The 21,992-nt window shown below is 34.3% G+C and overlaps 5 protein-coding genes across 6 annotated transcripts; 4 read left to right on the top strand and 1 right to left on the bottom strand.

The window, feature by feature from the left end:
• The first annotated feature begins 505 nt into the window (after positions 1-505).
• On the top strand, positions 506-5,762 carry LOC144550630 (uncharacterized). The gene is made up of 11 exons (XM_078298618.1): positions 506-803; positions 1,011-1,063; positions 1,291-1,414; positions 1,632-1,753; positions 1,931-2,038; positions 2,164-2,300; positions 3,780-4,155; positions 4,253-4,376; positions 4,511-4,632; positions 5,023-5,130; positions 5,465-5,762. Exons 1-11 carry the CDS (start codon positions 647-649, stop codon positions 5,552-5,554), a joined length of 1,521 nt encoding a protein of 506 aa, XP_078154744.1. The 5' UTR covers positions 506-646; the 3' UTR covers positions 5,555-5,762.
• Positions 5,763-6,389: 627 nt separating this feature from the next.
• Positions 6,390-7,777, bottom strand: LOC144567793 (uncharacterized). Its single transcript, XM_078317978.1, has 2 exons — positions 7,407-7,777; positions 6,390-6,896 (listed from the first exon to the last, which is right to left on the bottom strand). Exons 1-2 carry the CDS (start codon positions 7,626-7,628, stop codon positions 6,558-6,560), a joined length of 561 nt encoding a protein of 186 aa, XP_078174104.1. The 5' UTR covers positions 7,629-7,777; the 3' UTR covers positions 6,390-6,557.
• Positions 7,778-9,605: 1,828 nt separating this feature from the next.
• On the top strand, positions 9,606-13,339 carry LOC144567758 (Core-2/I-branching beta-1,6-N-acetylglucosaminyltransferase family protein). Its single transcript, XM_078317932.1, has 6 exons — positions 9,606-10,112; positions 10,637-10,913; positions 11,394-11,469; positions 11,827-11,942; positions 12,377-12,537; positions 12,867-13,339. Exons 1-6 carry the CDS (start codon positions 9,738-9,740, stop codon positions 13,266-13,268), a joined length of 1,407 nt encoding a protein of 468 aa, XP_078174058.1. The 5' UTR covers positions 9,606-9,737; the 3' UTR covers positions 13,269-13,339.
• A 1,099-nt stretch (positions 13,340-14,438) lies between these two features.
• On the top strand, positions 14,439-16,286 carry LOC144567804 (triacylglycerol lipase-like protein). Its single transcript, XM_078317987.1, has 5 exons — positions 14,439-14,653; positions 14,728-14,800; positions 14,887-14,951; positions 15,038-15,139; positions 15,931-16,286. Exons 1-5 carry the CDS (start codon positions 14,540-14,542, stop codon positions 16,012-16,014), a joined length of 438 nt encoding a protein of 145 aa, XP_078174113.1. The 5' UTR covers positions 14,439-14,539; the 3' UTR covers positions 16,015-16,286.
• A 1,340-nt stretch (positions 16,287-17,626) lies between these two features.
• On the top strand, positions 17,627-20,988 carry IM (Alternative oxidase family protein). Of its 2 annotated transcripts, XM_078317901.1 has the most exons (10): positions 17,630-17,767; positions 17,798-17,854; positions 17,951-18,137; positions 18,273-18,366; positions 18,548-18,663; positions 19,176-19,284; positions 19,426-19,494; positions 19,591-19,662; positions 19,913-19,960; positions 20,522-20,988. In XM_078317901.1, exons 1-10 carry the CDS (start codon positions 17,751-17,753, stop codon positions 20,773-20,775), a joined length of 1,023 nt encoding a protein of 340 aa, XP_078174027.1. In that variant the 5' UTR covers positions 17,630-17,750; the 3' UTR covers positions 20,776-20,988. The 2 variants fall into 2 exon arrangements, with proteins under 2 accessions (XP_078174022.1, XP_078174027.1); XM_078317896.1 differs by having other exon boundaries at positions 17,627-17,854.
• The last annotated feature ends 1,004 nt before the right edge of the window (positions 20,989-21,992 follow it).

Raw genomic sequence — 21,992 nt, forward strand, 5'->3', positions numbered from 1 at the left:
AGCTAGCTTTTTTATTTTTAGGTAATGAATATTAATCTGTGGACTGTGGTTCAAAATTAAGGTGCCAGTTGTTTCTTTGAATTTGACTTGATCCTGTTTTAGAAAAAAAAGTTAGGATATAACATAGCATCAACAGAACACTACACATTCTGTTATTAGTCAAGATGTTGAAGTTCTAAGTTGATATGTAGCATGGTGTCAGTGTGGCCAAGGCCACATTTTGTATTAATTAATTTCAATTATAGAATGATAGCATGCCTCTTCTTCCATCCAAATATCAAATATCAATGTTCCTGCAATCTTTAGTCAAGAAAATGAAACGAGTCAATTAATGCTCTAGATAAGATAACTACAACCTCAAGTAAAGTGAAACTAAAATTAAATGGGCCCAGTCCATTATAGCAGAAGGAAGTCAATGGACAACTTCTAAGCAGTTTCCTCATGTAAAAAAAGTCAACAATCTATCTATCTCAATTCTCACCTTTAAAAATTTAGAAACTAAACCAGTTGCCATTGAAGCTGTCAGTAGAGCGTAGACTAGATCTGTTCAAATTTGCAGAGTCAACCCTACCAAAATCAAGTCTCTAAGACTCTAACCAACCCAACCCTATTGCAATTCATTCTGGTTTTCTCTTCAAACCAGTCCATGGCATCTAATGAAAGAAGTTTTGTGCTTTGGTTGCATGGTCTTGGCGACTCTGGTACAGCCAATGAGCCTATTAAAGACCAGTTCACGGCACCAGCGTTGGCCGGTACCAAGTGGGCATTTCCTACGGCACCCTCCGCTCCAGTCACATGCAACAGTATTTAATTTCACTCTCTTTCTCCTTTTCCATACACCTAGATTACACTTCACTTTAATACTGATTGATATTGGCACAATAAATAGATTAAGATAAAATTTGCTTTTCTTCTATTGTATTTCTCTTTTCTGGTTAGGACATGAATGGTACAGTCAGGTACAAGGATCGTATCTTTTGGATATTAATTGTTGTTCAATTTTTATTCAGATGGTGCCATCATGAATTCTTGGTTTGACATCTGTGATACACCAATCACCTCAGTAAGTCATATTTACTCACTAATCATATCATTTAAGCATGTTTTAATTCTAAATTTTCACTACCAACCACTTGTGGTACCAGACATACTGCACCGCTATTACAGATTTCACTGTGATTTTGGGATTTACTTTGTTACGATATTATTATTGGACATGGTAAAAAATGTGCTATATGAGTACTGCTATTGGTTTTGTTCTAAACGCAAAAGGAATTTGATTTTTACTAGAAATCTGTGAGAGGCTTGGACGATGTGCTTGAATCAGTGCAAAAAGTTCATGCAATTGTCGACAAGGAAATATCAGATGGAACAAACCCTAAAAACATTTTCATTGCTGGACTTAGCCAAGGAGGTATCATCCTAAATAGAATTTTGAATGTGATTATTCTGATATTATTCATTTATTAAAAGATGCTCTAAATCACTTCTGAAGAGTGAAGAACTATTTTATTGCATATAATCCAGAGATTGTTCATAGTAGAGCACAATTTGACAAATTGTTTGACAATATATTCTTCGAAAGACTGTAATTTAAGCATGCATTAAGAAATTAAGCAATTAATGGTTAGGTGCCATGGCCATAGCAAGTGTTCTTCTCTACCCAAACACTCTAGGAGGAGGTGCTGTATTCAGTGGTTTCCTTCCCTTCAATTCCTCGATTGAAGATCGCATTTCTCCTCAAGCAAAGAAGGTACTAGCTAGTACTATTCTTTCTTCAGCTTTTTAAACATGTACAAATTAACATAATTAAAACAGACAAATTAACAACTTGAATAAAACACCAAAGAAAGAAACACATGAAGAAAGAGAGAACAAGTATACAACTGTTCAATCAATCTATGACAATTTGAAATCTTAAATATTATAGACACCAATTTTGTGGTGCCATGGAAAGCTTGATACGCTTGTGCCATTTCAAGCTGGGGAAGATGGGAAACACTTCTTGCACAAACTTGGCATGACTTGTAAATTCAAGGTACTCAACTATAATTAATTAAATGATTTTCATAATAGTAACCATTGGAAATATGTAGATCTACCAAAAAATATAGTTTTTTTCTTTTCTTTCTCATCTTGGGTTAATAAAAAAAATGATTTCAGGAGTATCCTGGTCTTGGGCATTCATTGGATGAAATGGAATTGGAATGCTTGGAGGCATGGCTCAAACATCAACTGCAGACATCCAACAAAAAATCATATTTCTCCAGTTGTGCTCTCTTCAACAAATTCTGTTCTTAGTTTCAAATCTCTCGTTTTGGTTGGAATTTGTATATGTTCCAACGCCTAACAACGGAAATGTCATATTTAGTAGTTATCTCATTTCTTTTCATTTATTTAGTTTTAATGTTATTAATACAAATTTCGGCCGAATTGGCCAGGAGAAAAAAATTACAGTTAGCCCAAAATTCACCATTTCCACCAAATTTTTCCCATCCTAATATAAGAGCATCTACATCTCTAAAACTATTAGAGATTTTAATCTGACGTGACAGTTTCTAATCCAGCTTCAGGGATGTGGGAGAGTTTCTTATTTAGAAACTATGCAGGAAAGTTTCTTATTAAGAAACTGTTTATAAACTCTATGTTGACCAAATGATTGGCTCAAATTGTTTTTCCTTTTTAATTTGTTGCTGGCGTGGCTTAATAGAAACTCTAAAATGAGTTTCAGGAATGTGAGAGTTAGAAACTTTGAAGATCATAATTTCTAAAAAATAGTTAACAGTTATTTAGAAATCTTTTTGAGTTTTAGGGATGTAGATGCTCTAATAATTTTTTAATCTGATTACAAAATAAGTAACCAACCATAATTCAACACAATAGGTAATTGACTCAACACAATTGAAACGGACAGTCCAGATTTAATCTCATCCGGTTCCTACTCGGGATGGCGCAGAGAGCAGTTAGAGGTGTAAACGGTAAGGTATGGATCGGATGGTAGTCTTACCATATTCTTATCCGTTATAATTTTTCGGATACGGATATAGATACTCTCGGATACAGATACGAATCAGATATCGAACGGATACAGATATTTTTCATAATTAGCTTGTTGGTTACAAAATATCTATTATATTATTAAAAAAAATTTAGTCACTAATTATGTCATAGTACTATATTGTTCATCAAAATATATATCTTTATGCAATTTAATAAATCATTGGTACAATATGCAATTTAATAAATCAATTTAAGTTCTCTCAATAAAATAAATTAATTTAAGAATATATAGTACATTAGTTGTGGTTTAAAAATGTAAACGATAAGATATAAATAATTAAAAGTCTTACTGTATTCTTATTTGTTATAATTTTTCGGATACGGATTGAATAATTTAGGTAATTTTCCGGATTCGAATCCGAACGAAATTGGATAATATGCGATCCATTTACACCCGGAGGAGCACTATTATTTGTGCTTTGAAATTCGTGCCAAGTTGAAAATTGTAATTATGAACCGTCCGATTTAATTGTACTCAGTCTTCAGTAGCACTATTGAGGGAATTTTTTTTTATCACATAACAATAACCTGAATTTCCAATCTGACTACCTAATCTACCTAATCTACCTAATAATAGTGGCGTCATATGATATTGAGGATCCGACTCTGTTATTCAAAATCAGACCGTTAAATTTTTTTTTTTTGTGATTTAAAGCACACCAAAATTACAAACAAAAAATGAAAGCAAAAGGAAAGAAAATTGAGCTGAAAGCCTGAAACACAAACAATTGTGATGACGACATGAGAAACCCGGTGCGCAGCTTCCTACGAACACAACAAACCCTCTCGGTCTCAGTCTCAGTCTCAGTCTCTCTCCTTCTCCTTGTCGCCGCCGGCCTCTCCTTGTTCCTCCTCGCCTTCGAATCTGATTCTGCGCCGTCGACGGATCGGATGGCAAGGAGCTTCGTTCTGTGGCTTCACGGGCTGGGCGATTCGGGCCCAGCAAACGAACCAATCAGAAGCTTCTTCTCTTCTGACGCTGCGTTTAACCTTACCAAATGGGCCTTCCCTTCTGCGCCTAATTCACCTGTCTCTTGCAATTTTGGTGCCATCATGCCCTCTTGGTTTGATATTCATGAGATACCCATTTCCTCAGTAAGCTCTCTTTTTCAATCCTCACCTATTCTATTCTATTCTGCTACCTTACCTATTTACCTTATTGCATTCAAAATCTAATCTTCTTCTTAATTAGGCTTCCCCAAAAAATGAAAAGGAAATAACTCAAGCTGTGCAAAAGGTGCATGCAATCATAGACAAGGAGGTGCAAAATGGAATAAGTCCTCATAATATTTTTGTTTGTGGATTTAGCCAAGGAGGTATATATTCTTATTCTATGCCCGTTTCTATGATCCCAGTATATCTACTTTGTCAGTGCTCCTCTGTTTAAATAATTGAAACTTTTACTAAAAGCAATTACCAGTATCAATTTTTACCATGGCATGCATGTCAGGTGCGCTGACCTTGGCTAGTGTACTGCTCTATCCCGAGACCTTAGGTGGTGGTGCTGTTTTTAGTGGCTGGGTACCTTTTAATTCAACAATTATTGAGAAAATCTCTCCAAAGGCAAAAAAGGTTTTCTAGCTTTCCACTATTTTTTTTTTTTTTAATATATATTGGGATCTGTTGGATGCCCTTAATGATTCTGCAATTCCATCAATGCTCCAGTAAAGCAAAAGTTTCTTTACTATCGATCCTCTATGTTCTATAATTTACTTTGTATTGGATGCCAAACTACCCTCCTGGTCCATGGAGAGATATACAATGGAGGGTTTGTTTGTGCATGAAAGTGAGGGCGAAAGAGAGATTTTTCCCTTTTTGTTTGGTAAGATAAGTGTGATATTTCTATTGTTTGTGGGAGTATGCATGACATTATTCTGAGATTTAGCATGAAAGTTTATGCAATTTTGTATACTATTTGTGCCTGGATAAGGAATGTTAATAGTTGGTTTAAATTGTTTCCAGACACCGATCTTGTGGTCCCATGGTATGGCTGATACCACTGTGTTATTTGAAGCTGGCCAAGCTGGCCCACCATTTTTACAGCAGGTTGGCATGACTTGTGAATTCAAGGTAATAATTTTATATTTGCATAAGAGCCCACTGTTTTTAGTTTGTTTTTTTTCGTACAGGGACAGCAAGTCTGTTATGACTTGTGAGAGAGAAATTCACTTGTAGTAGACACCAACAAAAGAATGACAACAAAACAAAAGAAAGAATAAATAGAGAGAAATTATGGCGATCGATAAATTTGTTTGATGGAATGTTGGTTCAATTCTGAACCAGTCATAACAATAAATGGAATTGGATGTGGAGTACTGTTACAAATAAATCTGCCTTTGCTGCATTACCAAATCTGAGAAGTAATTAAACAAAGTTGATAACTGATTAAACAATGAATTTACAGGCATATCCAGATCTTGGTCATACAATTACAGGTGATGAAATAAATTCGCTTAAATCATGGATCAAGAGTCGACTGAAAAGCTCCTCTTGAAGTGTTCTTAAGAAATGCACTGAAAGACCAGCTTGTTTGTTTTTAGGTTATGCATGTAATTTGTATGGATTAAAAAGTTTTCTGATGTTTTTGGCTGAGCTTGTTTGCTGGCGAAGTACTTCTGCTTCAGCTGAACTTAATTGAATTTTTTTTTTTTTTAATAACATTGATAACTAAACTAAGTGAAGCAATTTTTTATGAACCTCAATGTTTGCCATTGTGAGATATCAAACTACAAAAGTATTGGCTACGCCTATTAATTTAGACTAAGAATTGGACAGAGCACAAGCAAGTATGGTTCTTCAAAATTTTGGAGATAACAACTAGATCCTAAGATGTTAAAATCAGAGGTGCAAGGAATAATGGTATCATTCTTCTGGTTGTGGAGTATTATTATTAGTTTAATGGCTGCACGAAATTAATAAGATCATGGAATTAATATCTGGGCCGGATAGAATGGTTTATGGAGAACGGACTTTTGGCTCCGATCGATGTATTCCAGAACCGTCCGATCCGATCCGCTTTAAAGATCCGTGTGAGACTGCTAATGCTGTTTTGAAGTTATGGACCGACTCGCACACATCAATCTACAACTTTGTCACATTGAATTTAACAAAAACAGTTACAACTATGGTTGGTCGTTTGATCCAATAGAGGTTGAAGCATGTCGATTTTTAATCATCAAATCAACAGATCGAGCTTCTATTTAAAAGAATCAAGCAAGCATGCTTTTCAACCATAATTTACAACAAGTTTAGTCCAAACAACAACAAAATATATAACTTCATTTGAGGCATCAATTAATTAATAAATAGCTTTTCACAGAGGCAATTAATAGCAAGAAGAAAAACTAGAAAAAGATTGTACAAGTCTACTTTTTCTTCATTTTTGCTCTCTATCTTACAGTGAAAGTACGACAACAACTAATTTCAGTTGTCAAATGTAAATTAGGACTGAAAGCAGGTGAAAAATTAATTAAAAATCTAATTAAAATCTAAATCTTTCAGTTATTCCAAATAATCTTTTCGCCGATAAACCTAACAAATCTTCCAAGGACGCTACTCTTACCAGCATCAGTGAAATGATCATGATCATGATCATGATCATGCGCAGTGCATCCATCATCATGATTCGCATCCTCGACAAGCATGATCTCCTCCTCTTTCTTTGTTTTGTCGTCCAGCTCATTGAATTGATCATCTGTTGATCTCTTGCGGTCTTTACCTGATCTCTTGCGACGAGACCTACGTCCACCTTTTCCTTCTTCATTTGCCTCCACTTTCTCTATTATCTCGTGAATAACTTGCCGGTTTGGCGAAGCATCCCATTGCTCCCAGAAGACCTACAGAGAATACGCGCATGCAATTTTTAGAGGCCTAGCTAGCTTCATAATTAATTACTAAAATGGAATAGTTAATATAACATATAACATATAATTAAGAGACAAGTAGGAAAAAGGTAAATTAAAAATAAAATAGAGACAAGTACATAAATCCACTAATGCAAGCCAGATGGATCCAGAAGGTACTAATTTGAATTGAATGGGAACTGGTAGGAATCAAACTCAAAGACATAATTAATTAAGGAATTATATTGGTTTTAACAAGCAGCCTAGCCTAGCTAGGTTTGCTAGTCAAACACTCAATTGAAATGCCTTGTCTGAAATTTCACTTAGAAATATATTATTATTATTATTATTACTATTATTATTATTATTTGAAGGAGTATAAGAAATTAATTAGACAAATTAAGGTTATTTTTGTTGGTAGAAATTAATTAATTGGGGCTGCTAATTATAGGCAATAAATGGCAAGAATAGTATATATCAGTATAATATGCATGCATGTGTTACCTTGTAACAACTGAAGCAGCCACAACCCAAGTCCGGTGAGTGGTCAGGCGATCGCCGGAGATTGGAGGGCTCTCCAGAGGCAGCGAAAAGGAGGTAAAAAAGAACGTCTTTCTCCTGAGGTGAAAGTGCTGTCGCAAGTGCCGCTACCGCTACAGGAAGTACAGCAGAAACTTGTGCCGGCGACGGAGACGGCGACGGGTGGATGCGCCGAGGCTTTCCCATTAATTATGTGGGTGTGGGTGGGTGGGTGTGTGTGTGTTTGGTGGTTATCGTTATGGATTTATGCTTGTGAATTTTGTAACTCTAGAGAGAGAGAGAGAGAGCGGTTGGTGCGCTCGAGATGTCTTTAATATTTGCTTATTTAGAGAGAGAGAGAGAGAGGTAGGTGAATTGTGAAAGAAGAGAAGATGGTTTTTAGTCTCTAAAAAGAATTTAGAATTTAGAATCTAGAATCCAGAGAGAGAGAGAGAGAGAGAGAGAGAGAGACGGTAGACGGTAGTTGATTTCAATTTGTTTTACAAATAAGTAAACTGGTTTGATTAAATTGGAGAAAGAGAAAAGGAGAGAGAGTCACCGATGACGGTTTCAACTTTCAACGAGGAAATCTTTACTAAAAGAACAAAAAAGGAGCAATTAACTATTAAGGGATCTTTTGTGTCATTCAATGTGTGTAACAACTCCTGTAGTCCTGTCCCTGGGCATTCAAATTTGAACATCAAAAGACACGAGGCAAGAGCTGAAGATAGGTATGGGTGCCACACCCACACTAACCAAATAACTAACTCACTTCATATTCGACAACATTGTTAATGTCATAATGAGGGATAGTTTAGTTTGAAACAGCAGTACTAGTATTAGTCATTGGTCAGAATTAAATTGTTGACTGATTCCACGTTCTTCATCAGAAAATAAATTTATTCTGAAAATCAGAATATTCCTCCTTTGAGAAAATGTCTAGAAAGGTACTTCCTTCACCTTCTACAAAGGTATATATATATGATGATGGAAACATAAAAGGCTGCTTGCTTAATTTTACATAAAAGAATTTGCTATTAATTAATTGTTGGTCAACAAACCGCAAGTGTCACGATCGAGTCCATAAATTAAATCATGAACATTTTTTCTCTCGTACCGACTCTCACTCTCTCCGTCACTTCTTTTTTATCTTCACAAAATTAAGTCAGCATAATAATTAATTAAGAAATATCCTCAAAACAGTAAAAATAACAAAAAAATTAGGTATAATAATTCAATATAGAATATTAAAATCCGAATGAATAATATATATATATATATATATTTTTTATTATTGGTTGCCGACTTAACCTCAACTACCATGAAAAAAGGACAAAAAGGAAAAGAAGATCGATATAACAATTAATCACATGCATCACCTCAAATCAGAAATCACTATGCTCAGGTATGTCATAAGCCAACATGTTATGGATTGATTGCACCATGCCACCATGCATCTAGCTAGCTTCTTATTCAATTTTTCAAATTTGTCAAATTAATTAGTTGTAACCAGCGAGAACCTCTCATCTGTAATGCTCCACACTCGATCGATCGATCGATCGGTAAGTGGAACTCCTTTTGAACCTGTTCTGTTCATCAGGTTCAATTAATAAAAAAATTATAGGTAGGTAGATACCTTTGTGACCTCATCTTGTAGATTATGTATGAGTTTAATTTGCTGAGCCTTAGACTTTCCGATTATAGAAGGCATATATGCATCTCCTTTTTTAAGTGGCCGGACGATTATATATATATACTGTAAATTGTATATATATAAGCTGCGCTGCACCACATGAAAAGATGTAAGTCCCATCTGATGTGGCAGCCAGTTACAAAGTGAGAGTGAGATAGAGAGAAAGAAATTAAGAGGAAGCTAGCTGCATGGCAGTCTGTCACTAGTCACTACTCACTACTCACGAGAGAGATTAATTAGACGTTTAACAATTGCATAATTTGCATTTGCCTTTTTTGGAAGCGGGAGGGAACAGGTCGTTTTGGGTCCTAATAGGGCCTATCTATAGATACTGTCAAGCCCATAACAGCCTGTAAGACCATAAAGCCCATTCGGGCCCAGTATCACTTGGAGTAAGTTTGTCTACTTTTTTCAATTACTGATTACTGATTTGATTTTCAACTAATTTATTTACTGATTACTGTAGTACTCTTAGTCTCTTTCTCTTTAGTCTTTACTAACCTAACCTCCTCCTCAGCCTCAGCTCCGATCAAACTTATTCGAATCAAATTCAAATTTGTAGCTAGCGAGATTTATTTATCCAATTGACTGGATGCGAAGATCTATCTATACTTTCTTTGATCATGCGAAAGAACAACTGGGTCTTCAATTCGGGCCAAACGAGGCCATTTAGTGACCGACTATGGCTCGTGCCATTTTTGGCGAGTTTACTTGTCACAATTACACTGCTCCTTGGATGTGCATTTGGTTTGTTTGCTCCTTTTTATGGCGGAGGTGGAGGTGACTCGGTGTTGTTGGATGTCATTTCTCTGACAAATTGGGACGGGCCTGACAGCTACTTGAAAGATTCAGATTCAGATTCAGATGTCACAAGTGAAATTTCATTTACTAATTCTACAGATTCTGGCGGTTCTGATTCTGACAATGGGCCCCCACGAATTGCATATTTGATTACTGGTACAAAGGGCGACGGACAAAGGATAAGGAGGACCTTACAGGTACACTGCTACTGTTTCATTAGCTGATTTTCATGATACCAGATCCCCAAATTGGCAATTAATCACCAAATTCTAAGCTTCAATTGTTTAATTAGGGTCAGTCATTAGACATGAACAAAAACTTAGGTCTCACACATTAACCCTCAGTTGTACAGCTAAGGACTCAATTAGACCAATATGTTGCTCCAAATTAGCTAATTTGTATGGTACCAGTTTCCCAATATTATCAACTAATCACCCAATTAAGCATCAATTGTACTATAAGAGCCATTTTTGATAAATGTCTTATGAATTCTCATATTAACATCCAGTCAAGTCTCAATTTGACTCTATTTTACTTCAACTCTTGATCATAGAGCTAAGCTTCAATTTTACCACTATGTTCCCCAAATTATTGCACATCCAAGTTCAAAAAATTTCCAAAAAAAGTGATAGCAGATTGAACTCCTTGGTAAATTTTTCATCTTTCAAGGTCTTAAGTTACAAAAACCTTCACTTATTCTGTCGCATTCCACCAAATGCAGGCAGTTTACCACCCTAGGAACCAATACATACTCCACCTAGACCTAGAAGCACCGCCTAGAGAGAGAATTGAACTTGCTATGTATGTAAAAGGGGACCCCACATTCAGTCAGGTGGAAAATGTGCGGGTTATTGTGAAGGGAAATTTGGTGACGTACAAGGGCCCCACTATGATTGCATGTACTTTACATGCCGTCTCTATCCTCTTGAAGGAAAACTTGAAGTGGGATTGGTTTATTAATCTAAGCGCATCTGATTATCCCTTAATGACACAAGATGGTTAGTTCTGTTTGTTTTTCTAAAATTTCATTTAGGCAAAGTAGCTTTTGTTTTTTGTTCATTTCATTTTTGCTTTTGGAGGGAAATATTGATAAGTATTCAGATTAAATTAAATGTACCAAAAGTATCTTGTAAATTCATATTAGAATATTCATTTATTTTTATCTTAAGAATTCACTGGGAGCAACAAATGGCTTTAAGGAAACCCAGAAGGCTGTGATGCTGTTTTATATGGAGGCTGTTATCAGGTCCCTTATTTTATTTAAATGTCCTATTTTAACATAAATATAAAAAATAGGTAATTAATAAAAAAAGTTTTAAAATATTACTTTATTGGTAACCGAGTTTTGCCGCACTATAATATATGTGTTGCTGACTTGATTGTTGTGGTGTCTAATCCAAGACTTAAAAATTTGGTTGCACATGTTATGGTTTGTGTTTTGACTATTTTTAAAATAATTAAATTTTGTGATAATGCAGATATACTTCATGTTTTCTCTACTGTGCCCCGAGATCTCAATTTCATAGAACACATGAAAATTGCTGGGTGGAAAATGTAAGAGACATTTTCCCATAGACTTTTGACTTCTTCTTTTTTCTAATATTCTAAAGCAATTTTCTTCTACACCCTTTAATATCTGGAATTAACCCCAGCAAATTATGACATTCCCATATACCACTATGAAACTTAAGAAAATAATTTTGTGTACTTCTTTATTTTCTAATTTCTTGAAACTTAGCTTTATCACCTTCCTTTCTAATTTCTTTTCAACAATGAGTAGCATAATTGAAGTAATTTGGGTATTCAATTTGGAAAAGGAGTAGTTTGTAACTGTTTCTTTGTTGGCAGCTCATGATTTTTTTCTGATTTTGTGGCCTATAATTTACAGATTTTGTTCCAAATATTTTTTAGGTTTCAAAGAGGGCGTCCAATTGTCATAGATCCAGGCCTCTACTTGTCAAAGAAATTTGATTTGGTGACGACAACTGAGAAGAGAGAACTACCTACGTCTTTTGAATTATACACTGGTAAGTACAATATCAGTTGCAAATTCGCAGCCTGTGTAGCACAGTCACTTCTGGCACCCATACCCATGTCACACACCTGTCGGATATGGACCCGCTATACCTTTTTCTGTACTTACCTTCAAACTGTTATATTTATTTCCTTTTTTTTTTCAAACAACAACTTTTAAGTGAGTTCTCCAGTTAAAACAAGTTTCCTAAATAAAAATGGACATATAATAAGACACCTGATAAAAAACGAACCATTAAACAATTGCTTGAAATTTGATGAATTCAAGAAGAAATTGCTGTATACTAATCATCATATTATGACAAAAATGCTATGTATTATATCAATGGACAATATATGCAAAGAATGATGGATAATAAGGAGGGCAATGAAAGTAATTGCTCAGCATGAGAAATAATATTTTTTTTTTTTTGTGTAATTAATACAGGATCAGCCTGGGTCATGCTTACACGAGCATTTCTGGATTACTGCATCTGGGGGTGGGACCAGCTTCCGCGCAATGTGCTGATGTACTATGCCAACTTCATATCCTCCCCTGAGGGTTACTTCCACACTGTCATTTGCAATGCACACGGGTTTCAAAGCACTGTTAGATATTCTTTCTCTTGGAACATTTTTTTTACCCTTCTATTTCTTTTTCAATAAGATCTGCCCATAAACAAAAACCATAAGATCTAGTTCGCTTTTTTGGAATACAGAAAGTATAATGTGAAAAACAAATCTTTCACTTTTATTTGTCTCCTTTTGGTTTCTTGAATGACTTCTCAGTAACAAAAAAAAAATTTCTTAAGTGACCAAGAAAATGTTATACTACGTCAAAATGTAATTACTGCACCAAGAAAATGTTTGTTCTCTCTTTTATGTTTTCAGGGCAAGAAGTTGATTTTAAATATGAAGTGCATTTGTTATCCTTCCAGGTTGTGGGTCATGACCTCCACTACATCGCGTGGGACAACCCTCCAAAACAGCACCCACTAATCCTTTCCTCAAAAGACTATGACAGAATGGTTAAAAGCGGGGCACCCTTTGCACGCAAGTTCGCACGGGATGACAGAGTATTGGATCGGATAGACCGAGAGCTGCTGAGACGGTCAGATGGGCAGTTCACACCTGGTGCGTGGTGCACTGGAGAGACTGATGGTGGGGCCGATCCATGTTCTGGTAGAGGGAATGATTCAATCTTTCGGCCTGGACCTGGTGCGGAAAGGTTGAAGGGGTTGATGGCAGGGGTGTTGTCAGAGGAGTATAGAAATGGGAGCTGTTCTTCCTTGCCTTATGACCAATCTAAGAGAAAATGGGTAACCAGGACACGTACATAAGTCTTTTTTTCTGTAAAGAAATAAATATAGATACTGTTGGATTTATTTTAGATTCGAACAATTATCGGTTCGGACATCATATAGTTTCAGATTATGACGGCTTTGGAACATCATTTTCTATTATCTAAAAAAATAGTGAAAAGTTCTTAAAAATGTAAAATTTGTTTCGAAGCACATTTCAATACGAAGATTATATCTAACGGTTCGGATTGATTGTTTTGGATTTTGTAAACGTAGATATGGACGAGAAGTTAAACAAAACTCGTGCTTCACAACTCTTCAATATATCTTGTATTCTTGTATATTATTTAACTCGTCAAGTCATATATTTACTCCTGAAGTTAAATTGATATAATAACTAGTTAACATAAATTAAGTCTTTTTTTTACTCTTATCTTCATTGTAATTATTGGGTATCTCTGTAAGATTTCACATCTCTTTAGTTGCATGATTATAGGGACAATATTTAATTTGCCTATTACAACTCTCAAAGTTGATGATCTTTCTACGTATGGAAATATGAAATAAAAATGTTATTTCTTTTTATTATTTCCACATTTTAAAAGGTGCTAATGTCGACTAGGAATGTAGAGTTGTAGCAATTTTACTCTGACAATACATCTCAATAAAATTTCTCACAAAAGAAAATGGAGAGTTGTAGCAATTTTATTTGTAATTTTAGGAATGTATGTTAATTTTATAAATAAAAAGATTTCCTTTTAAGAAAATGGAGAGTTATTGCCTCTCCAGTGACGTCTCCACCGTGTCTCATGTTTCATTCCGATATGTCAAATCTTTAGACAACAATTTTATTTGTAATTTTAGTAATGCATAATAATTTTATAAATAAAAAGATTTATTTTAATAAAATTATTTTCAAATATCAGGACAGAAATATTAATTCCTATTCGCTTATTGATATGAATATATGAGAATTATATTTTATGAACGTTAAAAATAATTTAAGTTAATTGTACCAATGTAAAGCCTTTTAAAAATAATTATTTTAATTTGAATGTCAGTCTAATTTGGTATTTATTTAACGCTACATGAACAGAAGAATATAAAATATTAAAAATATCAAACTTCTCAGAAAAAGACTCCACTCCGACTCAGCAATTTCTTTTATTAAAAATAAGAAAAAGAAAAAACAAAATAGAATCAACGAAACTGAGTCGGCTTCGCCAAAAAAAACTTTGCTTTGCTCGCCAGAAAGAAAAGAAAAGAAAAGAAAAAGCAAAGCAAGAAAGAGGTGGTGGTGGCGGTGGGCTATGGTGGTTCACCGGCTTAGAAGCGCCGGGCCGGGAATCCTTTCGCTTGCTTCTCTGAGGCGCAAATCATCAAACACCGTCTCTGCTGTCCGAGACACCTATCTCTCCACCAAGGTCCGTCTACTCTCATATTATTCCCAATTTCATAATTTCAAATCAATGAATTGATATTTTGATGATTGTTTCAGGAGGTTTTCGAGAGACACAGAGTAGTGTTCACAGTTGGTACATCAATTGCCTCCGTTCTCACTGCTTGGGCAGGTATATGCTTCTGTTTTTATTCAGATCTGTACCAGTACCAGTACCATTAGATTTGTTTGTAAAGTTATGTATGCGCTCAATGACAGGTTACTCTATTCGCTACGCGCACCAAAGCAATGTCGAGAAGAGGCTACAATCAATTGAAGAGTCTGTGAGTAGTGTTATAAACTTCCACTGTTCTATATTATATGCATCATATATTATGTCATTTAATATGTGTTTCTCTTTGTTATACAGTTGAAAAATAGTTCTGGTGTGGAGCATGAAGAGATTAAAAAGATTGTGAGCTCTGGCAAGGTTGGCATGTCTGCTTGTGTCGCTACTGCTTGGACCACACTGGTAATTGGGTACGCTTCTTTTACAACAGTTATTTAATGCATCAAGAATCTACTGTACCAGTGGTACCACTTACCTGCCATTGTTTGTACTTTGTAATATCCTAAATCAGGCTGACCCAAATTCTTAACTTATCCCTATTGCCCTCTACCTTTAACAACCGGTATGAGGTTGGTGGTATTTTAATCCCGACAGAAAAATTTAGGTTTTCGTACTTCAATTTGCCCTAAAAAAAAGCAACCTTCAATTTCTCGAAAGGACTAACTTGGTTCTTGAAGTTCTCGCAAAACATCCAAATTAGCCCTTCTCAAAAGGACTAACTTGGTTATTTTGAGAGAAGTTCACTGATGTACTTAGTTCTATTTCGAAAAATTCAAGGCCTGATTTGTGAAATACAAGTCCAGGTACAAACTTGGTTCTTTCGGGAAAGTTTAAAGATCAATTTGGTGCATATGAAAGTTCACAAGGATCAAAATCTGAATTCTCCCAATTCAGATTCCTTTTCTTTTTCCGTTTGTTATGTTGTTTGTTTCAGTATATTTTGACCACTACTCCACAAGGCTGTTTGTCTCCAGCTCTGCCAGTCTCATTACTGGTACTAGTAAATTTCTGGTATTATTATTCCAAAAAATATAAAAAATAGTGCTAGGCCTGTGAGAAGATAAACATAAGAGCATATATGGAATCTGTATCTTCTGGTGTATGGGTACTGTATCTGGTACTCAAATCCTTGGTATGGATCCTTTGTTTTGAACTGCAAAAACTGATCTCTCGCTCTCTCTCTCTCATGGCAGGTATGCACTCGGTTGGCGAGGTGGTGCATGGTACACCAACCGTCGGATTCAAAGAGAACAATTGAGAAAAATGGGTCAAACTAAGCCACGCAGGTGGAAATTACAATTGCCAAGTCGGCCCCTTATTCAACCATTGCTCAAATTTAGGGCTTCTCGAACCAACCTCAAAACTGCAAATTCTTCTCCAGCTCCTACATCCTCTCCAATCTCCAGTTCTGAGAATATTACAACCTAAAATAACTGTACATTGCCTTTTTGTTCGTCACTTAGCAATTTTACTATTTTTGGTTATATGAAAACCTTTGAAATGGTATAGTGAGGTCAAGGGAAAAATGTGGTATTCAAATGTGGATGTTAAGAAACTAAATTCAGAAGTTTAAATGTTGTTTTGCTATTGTGTAACCAACCAACTCAAATTTGGGAAATCCTCAATCTTTTTAGTTCATAAAAAGGTAATATCAAACCCCATGGACCATATCTGAATCTGTTGAGTGTTATGTGGTGTTATGAGTCAAACTAGGGTGCTCTTAAGCTCACCAATTATTTTATATAGCATATATTGACACATGACTTGCTATTAGTGTAGGACCAAATACCATTCTTTATTTGGAATCTGAGAATTTATGAAAAAAAAAAAAATGTTCATAGTTTTGTTTATATAACTATATTCCTAGAGCTGCCTGTTTTGTGAGAAACCATGGTCCCATGGTACTAAATTTACAAGCAAGAAAATAAGAAATAAACTTGGTAGTCGCTGGGGCTGCACAAAAAATTCGTAGTTTGTGATTTGATTTGAAATAGTTCAAAATTAATTCAAACTGAACCTAATTCGTTCGAAATAAGTTCACAAACTATTCTAATTCAAATCTCAAGGTAATGTGAACCATTAATTTTCATTGATGACTTATGTTCGCTGATGACTTAAAAGTTAAAACATAAGGCCGCACAGCCATAAGTCATAACTCGCAAGTCGTAACTCTTGCTCTTTGTTTTAAAATTCTAGACGACTTTCACCTCTCGCTTTCGACGACTATGATCGTTTTTTCTTGTCGTAGAAAAATTTATAAAATATTCGAAATTAAGTTTGTAAAAAAATCAATTCAAAATTAATTCAAACTAAATCCAAACTAATTCGATTCGATTCAATTCGTTTGCAGACTACTAGTAGTCGCTAACAAGCTTTAAAAAAAATAAAAATAAGTGTCCAGCTGACAGCTGTGGCTAATTAATTGAAGTGGAAGGGCCACCTCACAAAAGTAGTGAATAACATAAGAATATCCAATTAAGTCGGCCTTCCCTTCTAACACGGATTCACATCCTCTGTGATATCTCATATTTTGTGTGACTATTTGGAAAATCTCAACCGTTCAAATACGCAAAATATAATGGCCCCCGCTCTATCGACGAATAGACACCGGACACGTCGGTAACGCAAAATATCAGATATCTCAGAGTATTCGCACTCTTCTAAAACCCCTCGGGTCCGAGTCCGAATTCTCTCAAGTAAACAAAAGTTTTGTGTTTAAATTATAACCGTCTTATCAGAATCTAGGCCAATCCAGATTGAGGTGGAATGTACGGTTCCCTTAATATTCGTGCTAAATCAGATCGGACGGTTCAGATCTAATCTCAAAAATTGAGTTACTTTAGGTGATATGATATGAATTCCCCAAGCCCCAGGTATGTATAGCAGTACTATTCCTTTTTGTTCTCTCTCAAATCTTAACAGAGAGAGAGAGAGAGAGAGGAAAGAGTAGGATTGATTCATAGCGATCCCACTTCCTTCTCTGTCCTTTGCAAAACCAAACCCTAGAATCGGAATGGATTCCTCTCTTTGCAATTGCAATTTCAATTTCAATTTCAATTTCAATTGCTCCTCTTCTCAATTTCTATACTTTCGCTCGCCACATCGTATTCCCTCAAGGTATCTTATTCCTCTACCCATTTTTATTTCTTCATCATTTACTTCAATTGCAGCTATTTATATAACTAATTTCTCTTTTCGAAAACTGAATTGTAGGTTTCTGTGTAGAGTAAAGGCCTCAACTTTGCAACAGAAGGATAAGAAAGTATCTGTCAAAGAATCTCTCAGTACCAAAAAAGGTCTAAATAAAGACGGCTTAGCGGATTCGGGTCCCATAACCCAACCTGGATTTGTTGAAAAGAATGCTATCAAAGTTGAACAATCTATTAACACTTTTCTTACGGTAAGATCAACTTATATGTTTCTTCTTTTAAAACTGTTTTCTATGAAATACTACTGCTTTGGATATTATCTAATTGTTCAATAGTTATATGGTTTTTTATCTTTCTGGTTATTAATTGCTAATTTATTTTCATAGGAAGCAATAATACAAGTGTTAAACGCATTGTATCGTGATCGGCATTATGCAAGGTTTTACGTGCTAGAAAATGTTGCTAGGGTGCCTTACTTCGGTAATATTTCTTCTTTTAATTTATATAAACCATAATTGGAGTATTCCGTAATTACCAAGAACAGAAAAATCAAAAGAGAGGAAAAAAAAAAAGTAAACTATATTTTCAGCAATTATATCGGTGTTACACATATATCTGATTTCTGAAATCTCTTTATTTTGTTATTTTTTTTTATGTTTAGCATTTATATCGGTGTTACACTTGTATGAGAGTTTTGGCTGGTGGAGAAGATCCGATTATTTGAAAGTGCATTTTGCGGAGAGTTGGAATGAGTTGCATCATCTCCTCATCATGGAAGTATGTTTTGTTGTATTACTATATATAGGGGCGGAGCCAAACTTTCGAACTATGGGGGTCAATCGTGTAAAATTTTTGTGAGGGGAGTGGGGGTCAATTTTACAGTTTTTTTACATTTTGTCCTAAATTACATAGAAAATCACACATAATATAAAAAAAAAAAAATTTAAAAATGGGGGTCAATTGACCCCCATACTCTCTCTTTACCTCCGCCTCTGACTATATACATCATGGCGGTACACGTACAGCATGTTGTATATTTTATTGATATTTACCAAAAATTCAATCTCAACCATAGTATTGCCTTGCATGATCAAACAATTCTGAGCCCAGTAAACTTGAGATCAAACCCAAATGACCTAAACATATTGCTGTGTACAAATATTAGCATTTAAGTAATGTGACTTTTCATTGTAATGGTAATAATAAAATAAACTAATGTAATCAAACAAAAATAAAATAGTTTATATGCTGTTGATTAATGTTTTTGGTTCCTTGTATTATTAAATTAGGAATTAGGAGGGAATTCTTTCTGGTTTGATCGGATTTTGGCGCAAAGCATGGCATTTGTATATTACTTCATGGCTGTTTTCATGTACATGCTTAGCCCTAGAATGGCATGTACGTATTTTACCTTCTCCTTTTCATTTTTTTTCTTTCCTTTAGTTCTATATTCTTCTGAAAAGATATTAAATTCCTTATAATTTGTTATTTAATTATGTTTACTATGAGAATTTTTTCCTATGAATATCTTGTTATCAGATCACTTTTCAGAATGTGTGGAGAAACATGCCTATTCAACCTACGACAAATTTATCAAATCGCATGGAGGTGAAATACTTTACACGCATGAATTTGAGATCATTATTTTCTGGCATTCCTTTTTACTTTTATTCATGATGTGTGAATTAAATTATGGTGTTGCAGAGGAGTTGAAAAAGTTGCCTCCAGCAAAGACAGCCGTAAAGTACTACATGAATGAAGACCTGTACTTATTTGGTAAACTTCATTATTTATTTTATAATATATGTTAAGGTCCACTGAGTTGAGAAAATTCTCATTTTACCCTATATTTGTAATTTGAATAAAATCAGTTGCGCTGTGTGAAATATTTTTCAGAAAATTACTATGTTGGGGAGCTGTTTTTTCCAATACAACATTACTACATAGGAATTGAAAGATACATATGGGACTAAAGTGAGAATAATATAAAACTGTTTTTTCTTTTTCTTCGTTTGTGTTTCTACAGATGAATTTCAGACTGAAAGAGTGCCTTGCTCAAGGAAGCCTAAAATAGGTAACAAGCCATATACAAAACCTAAAAAGTATAAAAACATTTTACCAGTGAGTACAGTCTTTCTGCCTAACTCTGAAGTGGTAGTTACCTTCCGTCATTTTTATTTTGAAACTATTTCATACAACTCCCATATAAAACATCAAGATATAATGCATACATATCATTTACTTCCATTATAAGTATGGGAAATGACATGAATACCTCCCAATATAGATTTCTTTAACAAAATATAGAAACTGTCTTCCTTTATCCAATGTTTATATCAAGTAAAATATATATTGAGGAAATATCAGTAGTTTATCTTTTGAGAAAAAATGGAGATGTGTGAGGGTTACATGTTTCCTACGGATATATATTCTCTTCCTATGTTTTGTATCTTGTATGGGTATATACTATATACATGATAGTTTGGAGACTAACACGATACACATGAAAATTTTCCTTTACTTTATTCGTTGTTATATAACTTTTTGTTACTGTACATTACTTGAGATATTTTGTCTATAAAGTGGCTACTTTTATATCAAGTGATTAATTTTTTTCTTTTTGCTTTGCTTCTAGAGAATTTGTACGATGTATTCATGAATATAAGAGATGATGAGGCTGAGCACTGCAAGACCATGAAAGTATGTCAGACACATGGCAGTTTGCAGTCACCTCATTCAGTTTACTTCTCCAATTCAAATGCTGATTCTGATTCCGATTTCGATTCCGATTCCGATTCTAGTTCTGATTCTTCTCGTGTTGTTTCTGAAGGCGCCGATTGTGAGGGTATTGTGGACTGCATTAAAAAGTCATTTACTAGTGATAGGTGAAGAAATTTGTATTATTCTCAGCTTTGTTTTCTCTGGTTTATAGGCGACTTTTGTTCAATGTATATATATAAACTTTTGGCTATTTTATTTTATTAATAATGATAGCCGTTACAATTTTGTTATTTCCAAAAAAAATATTCGAGGCATTGATGCAGGAAGAAAAAACAATAAGAACTGCAGGATAATTAATAAATGAGTAGATATATAGATTTAGTCTTGTAGATGTGAACTTATGTCACATTCATTTGTGTTCCAATAATATTGGTGTCACACTCTAATTTTAAAGTGAGAATGTATTTCAAAACACTTTCTAATAGTTTGTTAAGCATTTTTCCATGATTTAACCAATCTTGAAATGTACTCCTGGAAAAGAGACTTTGTTTATTAATTGATTTTCTGTTACAGTAAATGTTTAGTTGTTTGTGGTGTTTTGTTTTAGTCGAATTTTTCATGTTATTGGTGTGTGTAAATTAAACTTATCACAATAGCTGTATGAGAGTGACAAATTTCTTGTGTTGGTGAATTCACAAGTAATGACGAATGATATGATATCATACATTAAAAAAAAAAAAACTAATTCATCAACGTTCCTCCTATATTTTAACCACATTAGGTTTCAAATTGCCTCCATAATTTAATAAAAAATTTAAAATAACTTGTATAAGACCTGTCAAATATGAATTATGCTGTGTCCTTTCGTTCAGTTTTACTTTGATGGGTATTAGATGTATGAAAAATCAATGTTTAGAAATCATTTCCATCAGTTGATATTAACAAACATCTTAGATGCATGAAATTTGTAGATATTGGGATCCTTTATTTTATAAATTGGAAGAAACTAAATAATATAAGTTGCAAGGTTTGTTGATGTGATGTTAGACTGCAAGGAAGCAATCAAGCAAAGACAAAAGTGTGAGCCCTCTCAACAAAAAAAAGAAGTTAGATATTCAAACTCAAAGAAATAACCAAATTATTGTATTTATAAAATATATATATGTATTTACAAATTTTTGTAAAATTATTAAAAAAATAATCATATTATTAAAATTATTTACAGAAAAATATAATTTAAAAGTAAATTTTAATCTCAATATAATGGAATGTTCATTGAAAATTAATTCAAATAAACAAAAATATAAGATGCTCTAAAAAAAAATTGAATATATAATTGCTGAGTTTGGTACATTTTGTAACATATTAATTTGTTGGGTAAATTT

Source organism: Carex rostrata, chromosome 2 (assembly GCF_964058835.1).
Source record: "Carex rostrata chromosome 2, lpCarRost1.2, whole genome shotgun sequence".
In the NCBI taxonomy this organism is placed as follows: Eukaryota; Viridiplantae; Streptophyta; class Magnoliopsida; order Poales; family Cyperaceae; genus Carex; species Carex rostrata.